Source organism: Mytilus trossulus, chromosome 13, assembly GCF_036588685.1.
Source record: "Mytilus trossulus isolate FHL-02 chromosome 13, PNRI_Mtr1.1.1.hap1, whole genome shotgun sequence".
Lineage (NCBI taxonomy): Eukaryota > Metazoa > Mollusca > Bivalvia > Mytilida > Mytilidae > Mytilus > Mytilus trossulus.
In genome coordinates, this window is record NC_086385.1 from 18,568,158 (window position 1) to 18,591,065 (window position 22,908).

Sequence of the window (22,908 nt, forward strand, 5' to 3'; positions counted from 1 at the left end):
ACAAACGACAAACTGCAGAAGTATTTTTAGCGTTTGCATAGTTTGTCAAAGTTTATGTAAACTTTGCAAACGTATGTTTGAAAGAAATGATCAAAACATGTGCGAGCTTAGCCGTTTGCATCGTTTGTGCAGAGACATATATACACAGAGATTGGCAACTCCGTGAAATCCCGTTAAAGATCGCGGCCCAGAATGAGATTCTCGTCGATAAAATTTAGAACATGCAATCAAGTCGGGGATGAATAACCTCGATAGATAATCAAGAAAAGCAATGGGAAAATTATATCAGATCATATTATAATTTCTTTTCTAATAAAAAATACTTGAATGTTATATTTATCTTTCAGCATTTATTGAGAAAAATATTGTTATATGATATGCATTTCATAATTAAAATTTCAAATCTGGTAATGCTCAATTGTTATTACAAGAAAATTTTCTGTACGGCATATATCTTTGCAATAGTTTGTTTAATTACACAGTGAAATTGTGTGTGTCCGATTTTCCGGTAATTAGGTCCTTAATAGAGTTGTGATTGATAATTCACAGGTGTGCGATTACGCAATTTATTGCCCTCCGATCACCTGAATATTACCGGAGGTGAATTCTAAATAATAACTTGGCAATTGTTTTTTTAAAGATTAACAAATTCTGACATACTATTTTAACCATGACCAGAACTTTATTTTAACAGAAGCACTCGGCAATACTATAGTGTATATTCAATCAGGAAAACAAAAAGAGTCTTAAACATGTCAAAAAAAGAAATGAGGCAACTTTGTCATATCAGAGACATTATATGTCTCTGGTCATATATAAAAAATATGTAGCCAGTAGAATTTTGTGGCCGAATTTTGTCTCGTGAGAAACTGAATTTATATCTGTTTTAATTTAATTATAATGTTTAATTGTCGATTGACCTAAAATAAAATTATTTATGGAACATTTGCGTAAATTTTTGTGTATATATGTCTCTGGTTTGTGTTAGAAAGAAATGCATCTTTAATGAGTCTGAATCCGTAACCGTCAAAATAGCATGCTTTACAAAAAGATCAGCCAATTCAAACGTTTCTTTACACAAAGATGATTTTAAGTACGTCATACATTACATGTAAATTAAACATTTATTTAAGTAAATTTGTTTGTGTATCTATCTTTTTTGTATCTATCAATTTGGTTACAGGGTTGTACCGTGTGGTGCGTTTTCAGATTCATTTCTCAACAACTTCCTGTGAACCGAAATATTTCGGCAGGGGTATCAACGGCGGCAAGCTTACAGTTTAACTTGCTTAAATTTTATTTAAGTCAGTTTATTGAAATAAAATTGAAAATGGAAATGGGGAATGTGTCAAAGAGATAGCAACCCGACCATAGAAAAACAGCAGCAGAAGGTCACCAACGGGTCTTCAATGTAGCGAGAAACTCCCGCACCCGAAGGCGTCCTTCAGCTGGCCCCTAAACAAATATATACTAGTTCAGTGATAATGAACGCCATACTAATTTCCAAATTGTACACAAGAGACTAAAATTAAAATAATACAAGACTAACAAAGGCCAGAGGCTCCTGACTTGGGACAGGCGGGAAAATGCGGCGGGGTTAAACATGTTTATGAGATCTCAACCCCACCCCCTTTTACCTCTAGCCAATGTAGAAAAGTAAACGCATAACAATACGCACATTTAAAATTCAGTTCTAAAGAAGTCCGAGTCTGATGTCAGAAGATTTAACCAGATAAAATAAACAAAATGACATTGTTTTTGCAGAAGATTAATCCAGACATTAACGTACTTTGGCTTCCCATTTGTTCCACTGTGTAGGATAACTTATTTACGCATTACATCATTAATAATTACTAATATTAAAATGCTGAAATGCAAGTTGTATACTTATTATTTTACTAATTTGCGTTTTGGTTCCGTTCAAATTTGCTGTTATATCATGTATAGATTCCTTGATTTTCATAACTTATCTAGTTTCAGTTGTTAAATACTAGTCAGTAAAGAGCTAAATATTTTGCCTTCCAGCAGAGTCAACAATTAAGCATCAGACGTATACGTGATACATTAATCATATATATATGTAATATCAGTAATGGACTCCTAGACTTTTTCTCCTTTTATAGACGACTATGCAGTATGGGCTGTGCTCATTGTTGAAGGCCGTACGGTGACCTACATGTATAGTTGTTAATTTCTGTGGCATATGGTCTCTTATCCAGACTTTTCTCATTGGCAATCACACCACATCTTTTTTTTTAAACGGACTCATTTAGCATTTGTTATATTCTCAACGGTTGAGAAAAACTCCATGGATGACAAGTCAACTGGGGTTTTGAGTTGAACATTTTGATGGTGTATGTTTATAAGGGTTTGAATAGGATTTATATAGAAGAAGAGAGAATATATATGGACAAAAAGTGCACAACAAAGGGCCAAAAAAGTAAATAAAATAGACACCAAGAAAACAAAGAATATAGAATAATGGGGAAAAATATGAAGACTACAGAAAAATTACTTACAACTAGGTATAAGACAATATTCAAGACCCTCGTGTGTGTTCAAATACAATCTGTATACACTATAGTATATATCTTGCTATAAAGTTCCGTTCTCAATGTTATTTGCTCGAGCATGGCTGTCTGATTCTATTTAATTTTTAAATTGATGTCCAGTGGCAAACATTTCTAGAGTCGTGTCATTTAGGAAGTAAATACAAGAAAAAATGAATCTGTTCATGCGCGGGTTGGTTAAAATAGAGCTCCCTACATATATCTTGTTTAAAAAAATATTTATTTTACTCAGCTATCTTCAAGGCACTATCTTCTGCTGTTACATGAAATTGTGATACGATGAAATTGACTGATAAGATTTTATTTTAGATTGCCAAAGTTTGAAGTAGTAGAGACCATTTCCGTGACCTGTGTTTGTTGCACTCTGTGGGTAAAATCCAGTAGTTTTTTTTTAGCCTACTGAGATTTTAATAACTTATTTTCGAATGATGGAACCATATCATAATAATAAATTGAACACGGGTTTGACAGTCAGTAAACTGTCAAACAAGAAATAGATTGAATGTTGCATGTACACAAGTCCAATTTGTAATGTTGTCTTTACGTCCTTTCACATTCTTTTTTTTTCAAAATTCGGGATCCGCTTTCGAATATATTATGGGAGTCTGTCAATGGAGCTAGAGATACATTTAACGACCTTGACTGGCTACACAACCCTTGCACAGTAGATAAATACATCATACACAGATACACTGGCTGGTTAAAGGGACAATAAACCAGAAGTGTAAATTGCCCAAGGTATTTTAAGTATATTGTGTGTAATGTGTCAACAGCCACGTGTTAGTGAAAATTCAAAGATAATCAAAATGATCTAATTCACGTAGTAATCTACCATGCAGCTACGCATCATCGCACATCGCAAATAACTAGCTTTGCATTGTAAGATATTTAATTATACCCCCGCTTTGAAAAAAAGGGGGGTATACTGTTTTTACCTCTGTCTGTCCTTCCGTCAGTCCATCCGTCCGTCAGTCTGTCAGTCAGTCAGTCCGTCCGTCCGTCCCATGAATATTTTTCGTCACATTTTTTTGTCAGGAACTACACTACCAGGATTTCTGAAATTTGGTTTCAGGCTTAATATAAGTCAGCTATACTTGGAACTTGATGCGCATTTTCAGATAAATCACTCAACAACTTCCTGTTTACCGAACACTTGATTGATTTTACACATGATAGCCAAGTTGAAAATTTTTCTCAGGAACTACAATACAAGGATTTCTGAAATTTGGTTTAATATAAGTCAGCTATACCGTGGTAACCAAGGTCTGTCGTTTTTAACTGTTTATATGGGAATTGGTGAAAAAGTCATAGTTCAAAGTCATAAATGAGCATAAATAAGTGTTCCGTGAAAATTGTTTTCGAAAATCTAATTTGTTCATAATTCTTTTATGTAATAAAATTCGTACCTTCCCTTGTCTGATCACCAGCATGGCTAAAGGTATTACTCCCAAATGTATTGTGAGGTGACACGTTCAGGTATTCAAGCGATTTCCTGTCGGACTTGCAAGTTCATGCATCGCTTCACTTCTAAGGGTATTGATCAGTGTATACGACCGATAACTTGAAACTTTCCATTTTGAACTATCAGGTGTATAGTATAAATCTCTGTCTTGCGTGTCCAATATACTAGTCATTACTAAACGCATAAGCTTGTTTATAAATTACATTTCTGGTGTAAAGAATATTATTTATAAAAATCTAAATAATTCCAAAAAAAAAAGATTTGATAAAATAAAAATCTGTTTTCACATTTTTTCCAAGGGTAAATTTGGGGAAATGTAAGTACTCGTTCTCAAAAGTGAAGGACAGTTTGAAACATACAAGAAATATTGATTTAACAAAAATATACGCACTTATCGACCATTCTTTTATACGCCTTGATAGAAAGTTACGGAACTATAGATAGTTGCAATTCAAAATTATATAAATTGCTTGTTACACCTTCAGCTGCCACTATATGTAATGCTAAAATTGAAAGAAAAAAATTGTTTTTGACTTGCCGCGAAAAAAATAGTTTGTTTTTCGCCACAGGCGAAAAAAAAAGTTTGTACAGAAAAAAAACACCCCCCCCCCCCCCCCCCCCCCCCGAAAATCAAATGGTTGCTGCCTAATGTACAATGATGTGAACATGGTTCTGAAAGTACATTATGCCAAATTTCCTGTTCCGACATGCATGTTATATATGCCACTGGACAAACACTAATTATCCCCAAGGGATGTGAATATTTTGCTGGAAAACTATTGAGTATCAAAGTTTCAAATTAATTTCGGGATTTATTTTCCTTCTTGGTATTCAATATTCAATAACAGAAAAAAGAATAAACTGCTTGTCCGCTAAATAGGGGTATTTTATAGTTATATTAAAAAATAGGGATATATGACATTAAATTGGTTCTGTCTTTTTTTAAACATCGTTAAAAAGATGTCTGTCTAAGGTGAACAACACAAGAACTCTGTAATACTAGTACGAGAGAATAGCATGTAAACATTCCTTCTCAATAATATGGTTGTATTGGAAATCTTTTCATACAGATTGACAACTCATGGTCCGATATGCATGTAATATTTGCCACATGACGCCCATAGTTCTTTCTACCATCATCATCTTATTCTTTGATATTGCTGTAAACATCGATGGTTCACACCAAAACAAAATGGGAGTAATGTACCTTCTGATAGCTTGTCCGTGTTATACACTTGTGAAACTTAATATATAGACGAAATTTCGGTATTGAAATGAATCTACATCTCACAAACAGGATTTTTAAATAACGATTTTGAGCAATCGTTGTAGGTTCATGAATATTCATATGGTGCTTTTCTTTAGCGCCAATTGGAAAAAAACGTATCTTTAAATAAAGTTTGCATTATTAAACATATTCCTCAGAAATCAGTTATCATAAAACCATACAAGTTATGATAAACCTTGATAAAACACAGTTCTGTTATCATAAAACATAAAAGAATGCACTATGTAAACTGGAGTAAAATTATGAGACAGTTCTAAGCACTGTACATGTACTATAGTAAAGTTGTAAGTCTGTTCTGTCACAAAACTTGTAAGCGATGGTCCATGCAGTTATATTCATGTCTGGAAATGTCCCTGGCTGTTTATCCAAAAGATATAGTCTGTGTTTTTTCTGTTTCCCCATCGTTTTTTGAGAAATGCATTTAAGAGTGAATCGTTAACTGGGTAAAGACCAGTGGCAAATATCTCTGTGTACGTTCTGTCGATTTGGGAAGATATTTTCTAATTCATTTGAAAATATCTATATGTGTTTGCAATGTTCAATGCTTGGACTTTGAAAAGGCGCAAATAAAGCTAACTAAATATTATTTTGTTAAAAGAGGTAATACAACAAATTTAATTTTTGAAACAATTAAATAATTTTGTAAACATCGCGTGTGAGGGTTTACACGGAGTTAAAAAAAAAGACAACAGGGCAAATCTGATAAAAAAAAAATCCCGAAAATTCGTAGTAACAGGAAATTAAACTTAAGAACAGTAATTGAAACCCCCTCCTCAAACAAATGTACCTCTTGACCTGTATTATGCTGAGGTACAATTTTTTGGTGAAAAAAATATAGAATGCTGGAAGTGTTTCGATGTGCTATTGGAAAATCCTTTGAAAAAAATGGGTAGGGTTCACCTGGCCACGGCTTAGGTAGCACTTCACAGAAAATATAGTTGCAATTGACCCACAGAATGTTGAATGACCTTCAAACCCTGGCCTTCTAATACGTTAGACCAACTGTTAGTGTCATACATGCAAAACTACAGACCTATCTACGGAGTGCTACCATACTCACATGCTACCGATACTAGTATGCTGAAGAAATAATGAAATTAATAGAACCAGAGCCGGATTTAGTGGGGAATGGCGTTGATAGGAGTTTTTAATAGTCTTGATTTGATTGATTGATATACATGGAAGTTTTACACTGACACAATGACTGGCTATACAACACATAGAAGTTTTTGACGACATTGACTGTTTTGAGTTTCTCAGTCGGCTATAAAGGGGGAATGACACGGTGTCCGCCCCCTTTGTTGAAAAATAAATATTGACTATGTAGGGAATCACTTGAGAATGATTGGAGCTGGTCCTCTCATGACATTATCAGTTAGTCTCCCCTCTCCTTATATATAAAAAAAATCTGGATCTGCCACTGAGAACAAGTTTAATAAATTAAAAAAAAGAATGTGTCACTAGTATACACGGATGCCCAATCCGCACTAACATTTTCTATGTTTAACAGACCAGGGACTTTCTTTACTTAGTATAGAAAGTCCCTGAGTGGACTGACAGAATGAGGTAATTCTAATTTGGCATTAAATTTAGAAAGATCATATCATTGTGAACATGTGTACTAAGTTTTAAATTGATTGTATATCAACTTCATCAAACACTACCTCGACCAAAAACTTCAACCTGACGCGGGACAGACGGACGAACGAACAAACGAACAGACAGACCAGAAACAATGCTGAGAATGGAACATCCTAAGTATATATTTTTAATCTTTATTGCAAAATTACACCCATAAGGGTCAAGCAATATAAACAAACATTTGTAAATACAATGTAATATAAGGTAATCTTATACACTCCCAGTCCTGAAACCGTGACAAACAAAATTAAAAGTCATCTGATTGCAATCTTATAACTGTTAATACTGATGAAGTCGCTTTATCATTGATAAGATACAAGTTGTGACCTTCGAAATTGTTTTATATTATTTTATTTGTATATTTTCCTATAGACTTTTAAGGTACCTCCGTTGTCCTTAAAAAAATCCCTTCCATAATATCCAAAACTTCATCGTTGATTTGAAAAAAAAATGATTTTAGATTTTCGATTATCAATTGAAATGAACCTACTAGAGCCTCAACTTTCAAGCGGACAATAATGTCAATCATTACACATCACTTTAACCCTGAATTGACATTCCACAATCGGTCAGTATATAACATCACCTGTGTTTATAGTTACAGGGTATTTCCCGCCGTTGGAAAATCCCGTGCAGTCGACACAATTGATTTTTAACATTCTCTATCATGAGCGAGGTCAAGTTTTAGATCAAGTTAATTACATATATTTTTAACGTTAATTATTTAATTATTAAAAAAAAAACGTATCATCATTTCTTTTCTTTTCTTTTTTTTTTGCTAGTATAGTAAATAAATCTCAGTCCCGGAATGTAGATACACGTAAAATTAGACCTGGAAGTGCCTTCTTATAAATGGAGAAACTGTCTTTCACATTAAAATTTTAAAGAATATTATCGCTCAGGCATATTTTAAATTTTGTAATAAGATGATTGATTGTTGGTTGTTTAACTTCCAGTGGCAAATATTCCATAAATGTCAGGACGAACTAAGTTTTAAGATCGAACTCTCAAAAAATAATTGAAAAACAGTAATGATGACAGAAGAACTTTAATACGTGTGAAATAACCATCCAATCTTTTAAATATAACTTATTTATATTTCAAAAAGTAACAGATTAGTTTACAAGACGTGCATTGACGTACTTTCATATCTTTAAAATGGAACTTCTTTGTCTAAAAGACAACCCACGAGTTGTCGAAATCCAGTTGCATGCATACTATATACATACATATGCATATTATGCATCGACGATCGTTGTATTACGTTACATACTGCTATACCAATTGACCCCTGATATCAACTAAGGTTAGAAATTCCTATAGGCCGTTCATTTTATTTTTGTTCCAATAAACGGTTCTTGAATCAATTATAATTTCTGAAGTATTTACGATGAAAGCATTATTCTCAAATCGTCTTACACAATGATAAAATTGTATTTATACCACAATTGAAAAGTAATTTAATAAAACAAATGACAGATGAACAGATTTATTATAAAGATGAATGTATGTCCATATGATCATATACATACACATTCGGACTAAAATTCGCAACTTGTCATTATCTCATCGTAGCATATTGTTAATGTTGCTAATATATGCCTTCAACCCCAAGAGGTATAAATGTGCATTTCATTCTGAAAGATTAATGGAATAGCAGGTGATCAAGATCGTTTTAAAAATTCCTATTTGCCAATGAAGTTTAAATGATCTTCGGCCTCAGACATACACATGTATTTTTCAATCATAAAAGTAAACCTTTAACCCCGAGAAATATATAATCTGTTTCTCTCTAAATTTACAGAAACATTATGTGATAAATTTTTGAAAATTCCGTATATCTCAATCGATTATTGATAGTTCTGTAAACTTCTACATATATTACAATCTGTACCTCAATACAACCGTCCCTCACACTTAACGGATAACACAACGATCAATTAATGATTGAACGTCGCTCACGCATTACGGATTATACAACCGACCTTTTAATAACCGTCGCTCACGCATCACTGGTTCTATCAATGACTCAATACACACCCGTTTTATCGGACAAATGGATAATTCCCTGAGACACGGAAAATCTCCGGAGAACCGCAAAATATTCTGTAAAACGGAAAATCTACGATGAACCTCTATTTATTATCCGTTCCGCGGAGATTGGCCAAAAAACACCGAATATTTTACAAAAATCGCGGTGATTTTCCAAATAGGTCTGCCAGTGTATTGTCCATTTGTTAATGTGTTTGAACTTTTGATTTTGCCATTTGATTTTCCTCAGGGATCAGCATTTTTGTGATTTTACTGTTTATGTTAACCAATTGCAACTAATATTGTAATCTGTGCCAGATAGTTATGTGAAAATCAAAGATTAGCAGATGTTTAGTTTGATATATATATATATACACACAAGTCTATAGAAACCTACCTGGGTATCTGTGCCAGATAGTTCATACATGTGGTGATATCTTCTGAGTTAAAGTTTGGCTGTTGTCTGTGAGGTGGAAAAGTTACAACTGGTCCTCCTTGTCTATCTCTACCACCTGAAAAATAAACAAAGGTTTTGGAACATGCAGTGTCATATTACACTGCTAAGTTTAAATATTTTTTTATAGATCTTTCCAAGGTGGACTAAATGGTGCAGCTCAATGTTATTATAAATATTGTTCAAGTTTATATTTGAAAGGTTGAAGTTGATCAATTGTTATGATATGACATGTAATTTTCATCTTTCATAAAAAAATCTTCCTGTAGGATGATGGATCCAATGTAGTTAACTTTTCTATCTGTTACTGTACATACAATAGGTATCGAACAAAGAACTGTCTAGGAAAATGCATTGCTTGCATAATACTTAAATATAGCTTAGTATAAATATAATATTGTTTATCTTTACTAGTTTCTACAGGTATTTTTTTAAACAAATTCTTTGTAATTGGTTGAACAAAATTTCACACACAGAATATGATAGTCCTTTTTGTATGCATTTTTTTTTCAGTGCTTTCATTATTGTAAATGTATTTACATTTTTTTACATTTAGAATATCCTTGGTCATTATTAGTTTGAGTTAACACAGGTATAAATGTCAAATTGAGAAAATGTAAAAATTGAATGTTTACAAACCTGTGAGATAGACTATCTCTTTTTCAAGTAAGTCAATTATATGTGATGCTTCTGTTGCCCTGGCTGAAATATACAATAGTTATAAATAACAGATTAAGAAGAAATGTGTACAAAGATTTTTCAGGATATTTTAATTTAATTTTGCATGAATTTACCTCAAATGTTCTGTCTAGGTGATATATTCAAAAAGTTATTAAGACATAAAGCAGATGGATGATGGAAGTAAAATGATGACATTTTATATTGATTTGCAGCTAATCTATTAGCTATAGGTACATTTTGTACATCTTATACTTGAATATATTTGTATTTTCACTTACCATCAGGAATTGGATGTGAATTAGAAAGACTGCTAGCTCTGGAATGTTGACTTCGTGCCACTGATCTTTCACTTTCATTACGTGATAACTTTGGTGTCAGTCTAGGATCACCTGAGCGGTGATGAGATACTTGGCTTTGAGATCTGGTTACTTGAGAAGTGTTTTTGTTTTGGTCCTCATTCATGGACTTTTGAAGATAACTTTGTTCACGACGCATGGTATCACTATTGTCCTGATCTCTGGAATGTTGTCGTTTGTAAGTCTGATATGAGGGAGGAGGCCCACTATCTTGTTGTGTGAAAACAGGCCTGTTACTTACAGAAGTTTGACTTCCATGAATTTGAGACTGGTGAGCTTTTCCTGATTGTTGATAGTCCCGACTTAATGTGCTTGAAGCTGAAGGGGGTTCATGTAAATGTGGTGGTTGCTGATGATGTGATTGGCGAAGTAATGTGCTTGTGGCTGAAGGAGCCTCATTTTGTTGTGGTCCCTGCTGATAATGAGGTTGACGACTTAATGTGCTTGAAGCAGATGATGGTTGATGACCATCTTGATGATATACATGATAAGGTGGTTGGGACTGAGGGGAAACTACTGATCTTTGACTTTCATGTCTTGAAACATTTGATTGTTGAGGAATATCACTCCTTTGTCCAACTGATCTTTGACTTTCATGTCTTGAAACATTTGATTGTTGAGGAATATCACTCCTCTGTCCAACTGATCTTTGACTTGGGTGTCTTGACATATATGGTGAATCTGCTGGACCTCCTTGGTGTCTAGACATATAAGGTGAAGGTGGAATATCTTGCTGTGACCTTGAACCCTGACCCTGTGCATCATGAGGTGATGGAGGCTGTCGAGACGGAGGATCTCTCTGCAAGGTGGTGGCTGGCATTGTCTGATGAGTTGATACATTAGGGAAATACTCTTGTTGTCTTTGAGGCGCTGGAGACATCTGACTTTGTGAACCTCTAGCAGATGGTTCCTGTCGTCTTGACATATATGGAGATTCTGTTGGCAAACGGGAATGAGATGCATGAGAAGACTGGTGATGCTGTTGATCTGTATAATTCAATGATCTCTGACTTTCATGTCGTGCGACACTGGGATCGTGACTTTCTCTTGACATGTTATGTCCTGCTTGTTCACGTGAATCTGGATAATTCATAGAACGTTGACTTGCATGTCTTGCCACTCTAGGATCATACCTATCACGACCTCCTTCATTTTGTTCTGACGATCTTGATTCGTAAGACAGGTTTTGTCTTGGATCACCTGAATGACCGTGTGGATATGACTGATGTGGTTCACCAGCAGTATGCCTAGGCAGTGATTCATTGCGATAAGAACTTTGTTCAGGATGTCTTTGATTTCTTTCCATAGATAAATTATCCACTTTGCCCAAATTACTACTGTTTGATGCATTTCTATCATCACGATAGACTTGGTCATGTGATCGTCTGTCATCCTCTCCTCGGCGTGATACGTATGGTGACGGCTGACCTCCTGCTCTCTGTCTCCCTAATGAATACTGTTGTTGATATTGGTGATCATGACTTTGTGGTTGAGATAGTGAATGTTGACTCGTTTGACGAGACAAGTTCTGAACACTTCCCTGGTACTGCATTCTGTATATTCTAAAATAAAAGAAACAGATGTAAAATAAGTTCATTTTGTTTCATAAAACAAACTTATATGAAATTCATATCATTCTTATCCTGATGGAGAATAGCATACATGTGTGATACAAATTTAAAGTTGATATTATACAAATATAGCCTTTGTATGAAGTCGATACAAGGATATATTGACCTGAAAGAAGTATATTGACTGAGGACGAAGTCCGAGGTCGATATACTTCTTTCGGTCGATATATCCTGTATTGACCTCATACAAAGGCTATATTTGTTATATTATTAATTTCCGACCATATTTGTATCAAAATCGTCATTTTGGTTTGTTGGAATTTAAAGATATTACATTGTCTCCTTGACAATAACAAAATATTAGTTGTTATTTTATTTACTTTTTTTTGACATCTTATGTATTTGAAGATTTTTTTCGTCAAATTATCGATCACAAATATCATGTGTTTCAAAACGTTAAACAATATCCTGAAATTCATTACATGACGTCACAGATTATATCGGTTTTTATATATTCTAAAATAACCGTGCGATATGCTTTTTGCCGGTCAATATGCTTTTTGCTATACGCCGTTTTCTCTCTACCTTCGAAAATATAGTTTAACATGTGACTATCCCTAAACGAATCAAATTTGTTAAAATATACGAATTAATAATATAATCAAATATCATTCAAACTAAAATCTCAACAAGTACAGCAAAGACAGTGATTCACTACAGCTGTTGTTGTGTGTATCATTGGGTCACTCTATGAGGTTCATGTGCATCTAGTATAATGACACTCTTAAATATTTTGGACCAGAATTGATTTCATGACAAAAACCAATTTTGTTGATCTTTGTATAGCTGATCTTTTTTTTTAATCAAAATTTATTTTTCTCTAGGAAGGAAATATTTTTCTACCAATATTAATCGTCGTCTATTTTTATATAAAACAATCAGATTTGAAACTATCTATATATATGAAGGTCAATAACTCTTCCTCATACATAGTAAATAGTTTTACCTGGCTGCTCAGGTGACAATATTTATGATTTATCATAAATTATGATTTATCAATATTTAATCTGTCCATGTTTTACGAGGACCTTAACACAGGTGATACTATCGTCAATAGTGCATTACCTCTATCACAATACAGTATTTAAGTTTGCTATGAGGGGGGTCTAATCTTAATGAATGGACAAATATTTCCCATTGCAAACCTGAATATTAAAACACAAATAAATGTGATGGATACTTCAATCACTTAAAACAGGCTACTCAATTAAAGGTGTAAAAACAGTCCTTGTATTATAGAACAATGCAAAAACAAGACTACCAAAACAACTGTGAATGATTAGCAGGATAAGTCCACATCAGAATATATAATAATAGGACCTTTTTTATTCAGAATTTGTGATTGATACTTCAATCACTTGAAACAGGCTACTCAATTTAATGTGTAAAAAAACAGTCCTTGTATTATAGAACAATGAAAAGACAAGACTTTCAAAAACAATTGTTGATTAGCAGAATAAGTCTATATCAGAATAGAATTTTGGTCCTGAAGTATTGTTCCCCAGTTTTAAAAGTGTTGTACTGCTATGTTGAACATGTATAAATTCTCCTAACCTGTGATCTGCTAATATAAAATATGTTTGGTCATAAAAATTGTGAGAGGATTAGTTGAAATAAGATGCATGCAGCAGTGTGATAGACTGTAAAGTCCTGATCAAACTGTATGATGCATTGTAAAGAAGATGTGACATCAGAGCATATGTCTCACTGGTTCCTATTGACAAAATAATGTCAAAAATGTATATTGTGACATTTTATTATTTCTAGACAAACATGTGTTTGACCTGAAATTTTGATGTCTTTGAAGAAAATTTAAGATTTAATTGCTTAATTGTTCCTTGAAGGCACAAACATTATACATTTTTGTATTCGAATACAAGTAACATCTACATGTATGTCTATGACAGATATAAACAAACAATTTAAGTCAAATGCAGTGATTCAGTTAGTCTTGTACATTATAAATTTTAAGGGGTCGCTGTCCCAGTGAAATTAAATGTATATATATTTTAAAAACTCACCTTTGACCTAAAGTTTTAAATTTATCACTGACATCTGAATCTTTCAGTTCACATAAAATTGAAAATATTTTTCAAAGAATGTATGCATAAAGTTGATGTTTTATAACTAAACATGATAAGATACTTACATGTATTTGCATAATTTGTATTATGTAATCATGTAAAAATTATCATGTAATGTCTCTTTATTCATAGGAATATTAAGGTGTTTTTGACATAGATCTTGTTTTTTTTACTTTCAGAGATTTCATTTCATGAATTCATTGAATTAATTTCTTTCTGATAATTATACTATATGTGTTATAATGAAAGATAATCCTAATCCCTAGTAGAGGACATCATGGTGATAATAAGCTATTAATATATACTTTGCATTCAGGAGAAAGCAATTTATTTTTTACATTATCAGTTTCAATATTTAAATTTTAAGATGACCAAACATTTAGACATGGATACTTTTACTACTTGGGGTGTCTTAAGTTTATGTTGGAAGTAACCAACTCAAATAGCTACATTTTTAGTAGTACTACAACCTGTTGCTACAATATTGTAAAAGGTTTCAGTGCATATAGATACATGTACAATGTATGTAAATTATAGAACAAAATAAAATATATACTACTAGTAATACTTTTACTTACATAATAAATTTGAACTTATATGGAATGTTAAAAATTTCGATCCAGTGGTTTATAATTTATTCCTTTAACCATTTACATTGATCTTATTATGTTTTGAGAAAGTCCCTACAGGTATAAACAAACTTTTACATGGCTTATGCACACTGTTAGGGCAGATTAACTAAAATGATACAATACCACATAAGTAATAGTTTATCAGACTACTTGATCTGATGATCAGGTTAATAACAGGTGTTATATATACCTACATGTTTAAGGTGACTACTTCATGGTTTACTGTTAGCTTGCCACTGCCATCTAAATGTTGTTCTTCAAGTTCAGTGGCCCATTCAAGTTTTTACCTGTGAAGAATTATAATATGGTGTCATTAAAATACTTGTAGTAAATAGTTAGCTATTATTACTATTGTTGTGTGGTAGGAGGGACTGATAAGATCCTGATGCTCCTGAGTACAAAGTATTATAATTCTAAAGATTTCAAAATCTTTGGATCAATATATCATCTGAAAGCCATAAACTAGAAGATGTAGACACCTTTTGTTTTTCTTTCATTTACTTTTATAAAATGGTAGTTTTCTCTATGTAAACCTGATGAAACATAAATGCATCAACTTTTGGCATTAAATTCAAATATTTACAATATAAAAACTATACTTTCATAAAAGGAAATCTTTAGAGAAAACAAATCCACTAAAATTAATATAATTCATACCACATCAACGATCGTTGAAATAAATTAAAATAAATTTCGTTCATTAAACACTCTTAATAAAACTGAGAATGGAAGACACTTTTATTTAGATTCATGGCAATAAAATATAGATATGAATCAAATAAATTGAATATGATGAAATGTTAGTAGTTACAAAAAAAATGTAACATAGATCTAAAACATGTAGTTCTGCTGCCACCTCAAATTCAAGTTCAACCTCTTGGTTTATTTTAGAAAGTTTGATAATATTACTATACATCTTTGATTCCATTGTAATATTAACAAAGCAAAGAAGATCTGAAAGCTTGCATAGATATTTATAAACACATTTGGATTTTTTTCTTTTTAAAAGGAAAACTTTCGAATTCAGATATTTTTCAATAATTATTTAAAACATTTTAAATATTCAATAAATGTTTAAAACTCCAAGAGCAATTCTTCATTTTATAAATAACACCTTGATGACTTTCATAAAACCCTGCTATAATTCAAAGATAAATATTTATATAAGCACATACTTCATAGGCTTTACAATTTAGCTGACAATAAAAAGTTATGATGTAAGATTGGATTAAATACATAAATATTTCTAAAGTATGAATGAATGGACTTCATTAACACAGATAGGAATAAAGTTACGATTCAGATTATGAGAACTTTTTCTTATCTTTACAATATATAAAAGCAGTGGCACTGAAAGCTTCTTGGTTTATTCTATTTTTAATTTTCAATTTTTATGATTACAACTTTTATATTTAAACTATTTTAAATTTCACTCTTTTAAATTTCAGTTTTTATGATTAGAACTTTTGAAATTAAACTTTTCCCACAATTGATTGAGAATACATGTATAATTTGTGTGTATCGATCATCACCAAGACCAAATATTAAAATCATCTACTTCAATTGGAGACAAAAAAAGTTTGACAAAAATATTCCTTGCACAATGAGTGTTTTAAACTATCAGAAAACAGGAAGTGGTGACAAGGCATATATAAAATTTGATTATTCTTTAAAACTCAATATTTATATAACAAGATGCAGACAAAATATAAAATCATCCCCCTTCATTGCAAGCTTTCATGTTTTGGGTGGACAGATGGACAGTCAGTCATTGGGCAGTTTTAGCACACAGGTAAAAAAAAAACACCTATAAGAGTTACATTTATGAGGATCATTTTTCCCCAACTTTACCAATGTAGCTGTATATATCTCTTTCTCTGATAAATCAAGTAACAAACACTTAATCAATTAACTAGATAAAAGAAGAATTATCTAAATGTGTATTCCACTGATAAAGATCAAAATCATAAACCCATCTGTAGAGTAGTTTGTATACACCTAACATGTAATTGTTTAATTAAGATAATCATTATCGTGTAATGGTATCAATTTAAGAATGTAATTGAGCATTTAACAAAAATACAAAGTAAATAAATTGGACAATCTAATTTATCTAATGTTTAGGTACAGGTATACCACAAATTTATGGAAGTTCAAGAAATATTTGCATTTCAACATGAACTATTTTTACATGAACTAATTTGAACCTTTTTTTTAAATTCATATAAAAAGTGAACAGTACAAAAAAATCATGAGCCTGTAATTCAGTGGTTGTTGTTTGATGCTGTGTAATATATTTGTTTTTTTTTTTAATTTATTTTGTACATATATTAGGCCTTTTTTTTGTTTACATTTGTCATTTTGGGGCCTTTAATAAATAACTATGTAGTAAAGGATTTGCTCATTGTTGAAGGCCTTACAGTAACATATAACTGTTAATTATAGTTTTTGTGTCATTTGGTTCTTGTAAAGACTTATAGTCAATCGAAACAAATCTTCTTTCTTAAAGCAGCAAAATGCAAACACAGGTTGCATAAAAAAACTAAGGATAATTTAGGATTGTAATAAACGTTTTAGCGGACACATTTGCATACAAGTGTAAATAGGTACATTCAAGATTGCCTGGTCAAAGAAATTGCTTGATAAACTTCATAAACTGTTTTACATTGTCTCATCGGGGCCTTTTATAGCTGACTATGCGGTATTAGGCTTTGCTTATTGTTGAAGGCTGTACAGTGACCTATAGTTGTTAATGTCTGTGTCATTTTGGTCTTTTGTGGATAGTTGTCTCATTGGCAATCATACCACATCTTCTTTTTTTATATATTCAAAGCCGTACCCTTACTCAAACAAATTATTAAGATCTTTAGTTTACAACAGACACAATGCAAGATCTTTAGTTTACAACAGACACAATGCAAGATCTTTAGTTTACAACAGACACAATGCAACTGTCCAATGTCTTTGTAATGAAATAAGCAGTACATTGTGTAAGACCATATAAAGGAAAGACTGACAACTCATTTTTATGGACTTAATTTTTTCTACAAATACATGTAAGAAACCTCTCAATACGGACGTTATTTTACTACAGAAGTGCTTGTGGGTAAGACTTACAAATATTTATTGATCATTTGATAAAAATCTTTAAACTATTTAAATCAATAAAAGTTGTGTTCCTCTAAGGGAGGAATTTAAATTAAGCATTGTATGTCAAATATATTTCACAAGACATTCCAGTTTAAATCTTCTTAAAAGATCAATTAAGTTATTATGTAAACGTATATTCAGTTGTTAAAACCTTTACAGTCACAATAAAATAACCAAATTATCCTTTACATTGTAGTCCTCAAGTCCCTTTTATAATGTTTATCCAGTTCTTGAACCTATGCATGTACATATCATAAACTAATTCCTCTGTGCACGATTTTATCATTTTTTACGCAAATATATCGTATAATCATCATTTTTTTTTCTTTCGTCTGATATAATTTAACAAATATGGCTGCTCATTAAATGCTGTGCTTTGTAGCCGAAGTTTACCAATTGTCACCTTATAGTAAACACATAACAAAAAGCATGGGTATTGAGCACATGTTTAACGTGTATAATCAGATAATTGTTTATTTTAATGACAAATCCATCCGTATTGCGATCACCAGATTTTTACGAGGAGGGTCACGCTCAGGTCACTATGCATAGGGAATATATGTCGGCGAATTGCTTCCTGGAAGCAAGCAATTAAATATAATTCTAACATGACGTCCTTCAAACGCTTTGAGTACACACCCGTGGTAAAATATGAATATATTGATAGGGCTGTTCCTATTGTACTCCCACGTCATATGTTTTTTAATGAATTAGCTACCCGACGTCATAGAACAACGACATCAGAATATAAGCATTTTACGGGAAAATACACGCTTGTGAAACCGAAAATCATCACAACTAGAAAATGTAAACAAAAGATGCTTAAATGTGATATAAGCCATTTTTTTTTAAATATATAAGACATATAAGTAAATTATCATTAAATTCACCCAAAACTATCTAAAAACATTATTGTAAATAGTTTAGCATGTCACTTATTCAGTTTGTTCCGTTCTTTTACGCCAATTGAATGGTGCGTTTATTTATGGGAACGGCAAATATCAGCCTCTACCTAGAGCGCTTCAATCCCAAAAACATGCCGTATTTGTCCTATTAGAATCGAAATAATTCATGGGGGCTTGAATATATCTAAATTTTACCACGGGTTGTCCCTTTATGCCGATATTTTACCCCTCGCTATCGCTCAGGGTAAAATATTTGTCATAAAGGGCCAACCTGCGGTAAAATCACGATATATTCAAGCCCCCATGAATTATTTCTTAAGTAAACTTCTTCTAAATGTGGACAAATTAAAGAATTTTCCTCAGAAAAATAGTATATGTACAGAAGTTGTATAATGAAAACTATCCATTTAATTATAAAAAAACATTTGCAGATTTTTTTTTAATTTGAGGTTTCATATGACTTTAAGCTTATAATTACAAATCCTGAGTTTAATGAAGATTATGTACCCTTGACTTAAAAGAAGTATACATTGCATAACAAGTACACTTTTGGGCCAAATTATATCAAAATTATAGAAAACTCCTTGGCTCTAGCTCAAAATATTGCCAACTTTATGATTAGAGTGTCTTGAAATCTTTTGACAGCTTCTGAAGTGCTTTTTTCAGCTAGCCCAAATCACTACTTTCCTTCAAAATTCTGGACCCAAATTTGTTTAAAGTGTGATTCCCCCCTCCCCCCCCCCCCCTTCTTGCAATTTGAGGTATTAAACATGGAAAAATAAATTTGGAAGGGGTATAAAAATTAATGGCAAGTAACCCACTGTCAACACTAGAGACTACATGTATATTTGTGAACAACGAAATTCAAGGGACGACAATTGTGGTCTCGGACCAATAGTATCAATGGGTGGAAAGTTTTTTCAGTGACAGCAGATACCTTTCTATATTGCACAAAAAATAGAAAGGGTGAGAATGTGACAGAGTATATTTTTATGTATTTCATGTATAAGAATTTTACATTTTATTATATGCCAGATAGATACATGTATAAGACTTGATTACTTCACTTGGATTATTTGATCTTTTGATTTATAGTCTATTATCTCTTCACACTTTAAAGTGTATGAAAGTTCTAGTCAGTCATACTTCATTGAGCATAGTAATAGTATCTACCTGTCCAACTCATTAGTTAATTAATTGTCACACCTTATTTACCTTTATGGTCAGTTCTTAGTTATTGGTCATTCTGGACACACCTCAGATTCTGGACACACCTCAGATTTTGGAAAAGAAGTAATGGTGGTTAACTCTTGAAAATTGGAGACATACATATTTAATATATATATTCCTTATTTAAACTGTATATAGTGATGAAACTTATATAGAGACATTACATTTAGTGCTCGTGATTACTCACTGAAGTTTCCATACTTTGGAACAACTGTAGTTATTGGAAATTACATTCTTTATATCTGGTAAGTAGATTTTATGTTCTTTGTGGTGTATAAAAAAATTAAAATAGCCTTTCAAGGCATCATAATTATTTGGACTACATGTACATTACAAAGTATTTATGAAATATTAAGGGGAGATAATTTTTTGCAAAAATAAAAATTCATGTTATAAAATTAAATGATACTTGTGTAACCGGAGAGCACGAATTTCAGTGCAAAATTGCTTGTCTCCACCAGGACTCGAACCCTGGACCTCTGTGTTACAAGGCAGCGCGCTAACCGACTGAGCTAAAGAGTTTTTCCAATAGAAGCAATATCCCGTCACACTTGTAATATTTAACATTCTGTGTTAGTATATTATAAAAAGTCATTTTCAATTCTTTAAATTTCTAAAATTATTTGTAAAAACAACTGTAACACATTTCCAAATTTTTTTGAACTATTTTTGTAGAAGGGGGAGATAATCGAGATATCTGTATGTTTTGACATGTATATGATGATATATATGATGTTTGAAGACTTGCTCAGACGAATCTTTTGACTTCTGATTGCAAAATAAACTAAGACCCCTATCACCATCACTTGTTGTTTAAATTTCTCTGACAAAAACATAATTTTACGCAGTACAACAGAAACATTTATCACAAGCGTCTACCTTTGCCGACTGGTCGAAGTACTTCAAGTCCCTTCAATAGACGAATAGTACTGTACAGCAAGGATTTGTGTACAGTGTAAAATAACCCGTATAACGAAATATGCATTATAATTAAAATATATATTTATTTGAGCTACATGCTTACCATGAGTTGTAGACTTCTTTTTCTGCAGATATTAAATTCCAAAAAGTTTATTATTGTTATACACCTAGACTCAATCATTTAGGTGACACTGATTAGCTCTTCTGATCACTAGAACTTCTATGATTTCTCTAGCTGGCTTAAATTTGTACACGCTTTCTTTGGAACTCGTTTAAAGCCAAACACTTTTAAGAAGTATTTTCGAAGTACTTATGGTTAAATTGCAAAGAAAGCAAGGTCGGGCCTAAAATTAAAAGAACACATTTGACAGGGAGGCGTGGTGAGGACAATTAAATAGAACAGCCAGGTGCGAAAGTAAAAATGGACGTTCTCAAAGATGATCAAAGATGTTGATTGCAATAAGTAGTGGATTTGGACAGACAAAAAAATGCATAGCATAAAATTTGAAAAAATGGGGTATGATCTAGATGGTAAATAAATTTGCATAATATATAGCCACTTTAATTTGCATGGAACTAACTGTGATATTTTATCATTGACAGATAGATTCAGCTTTGAGAAAGTGCATCATAAGTTTTGTAAAACTGTTCTTGGAATTAAAAAAACCTCATGTAATATAGCTGCAAAGTCTGAGTTAGGACGATTTCCACTTGACTCTTTTATTAAAACTCAAGTTTTATTATATTTTTGTAGAATAAACTGCCATGAAATAAACCCTCTTGTTAAAGAAGCTTTTGCAGTAAATAAGTCTATGTCTGAAGATGGAATGTACACTTGGTACACTTTTGCCAAGCATATTTTTAAAGAATTTAATATTGATGAAGAACAATATGTTGATTCTGATAAACCTTTTAAACTCATAAAAAATTCACTCAAAAAAACTTTTAAATGTATAGTGAAGGAAAAGTATAATAACATCACTCTTCAAAAACTTTCAAATATTGATAACAGTTCAAAACTTTATCTTTATAGTAAACTTAAAAATGAAATTAAATTTGAGGACTACCTGCACAATCTAAACAATTTTAATAGTCGTCAGCTTTTAACAAAATTATGTGTAAGTGATCATAATTTGGAAATTGAATTAGGACGTTATAAAAAAATTCAAAGAGAACACACTGTGCAAAGTTTGTAAAATTTTAGATGATGAGGAACACTTTTTCCTTCATTGCCAAATTAACAGTAATGTAAGACATTCCCTTATAAATGCAATTAAAACCCATTATCCTAATTTTAACCAGCTTGACTCAAACTCTAAACTTAAAACTATTCTAGATCCCAATAAAGATATTTTGTCTAGTATTGTAGACTATATAAAGCAATCTATGGAATTGCGAAAATAAGGTCCACATTGGTCAATTATTATATACATCTATATATAGATATATGTTATTAATATCAACTTCACTTTTTAAAAACATTTATCATGTATAGTTATGTTTCTTGTCACTTGTGTATACATTGTACTATGTTTGCATTTTAACCCGCCAGGGTTTCATGTTTTTTTGCAATAAAGTATCATTATAAACTAAAAATCTGCACAACTGTGCACTTACTGTCATTTCCATTCCATGACTTTAAAATATTTTTGAACTAACTAAAATTAGTATTTTTTCTAAAATCATCAGATAGATCATTCCATAAAACAGCAGCTGTGTATTTAAAAGAGTTCTTACCATAGGTTGATGTTCAGACCCTAGGTATACTCTACAATATTAGAATATCTAAAATTATATTTACAATCTTTCAATACAACTAAATCATGTACATGTAAGCATGGTGGTGACAATTTATATAAAATTTTAAAACAC

The 22,908-nt window shown here is 32.0% G+C and overlaps 1 protein-coding gene across 1 annotated transcript in view; it reads right to left on the reverse strand.

Moving 5' to 3' along the window:
• The window catches only part of LOC134694151 (putative uncharacterized protein DDB_G0291608), a 36,860-nt gene extending 15,360 nt beyond the window's left edge, over positions 1 to 21,500 (reverse strand). Inside the window, exons 1-5 of the mRNA XM_063555149.1 lie at positions 21,140 to 21,500; positions 15,025 to 15,117; positions 10,406 to 12,045; positions 10,086 to 10,148; positions 9,390 to 9,504 (exon numbers count right to left, since the gene is read on the reverse strand). Coding sequence (XP_063411219.1) covers positions 9,390 to 9,504; positions 10,086 to 10,148; positions 10,406 to 12,035 — 1,808 coding nt within the window. The 5' untranslated portion in view covers positions 12,036 to 12,045; positions 15,025 to 15,117; positions 21,140 to 21,500. The remainder of the gene's footprint in view (positions 1 to 9,389; positions 9,505 to 10,085; positions 10,149 to 10,405; positions 12,046 to 15,024; positions 15,118 to 21,139) is intronic.
• Between the last annotated feature and the right edge of the window lie 1,408 nt (positions 21,501 to 22,908).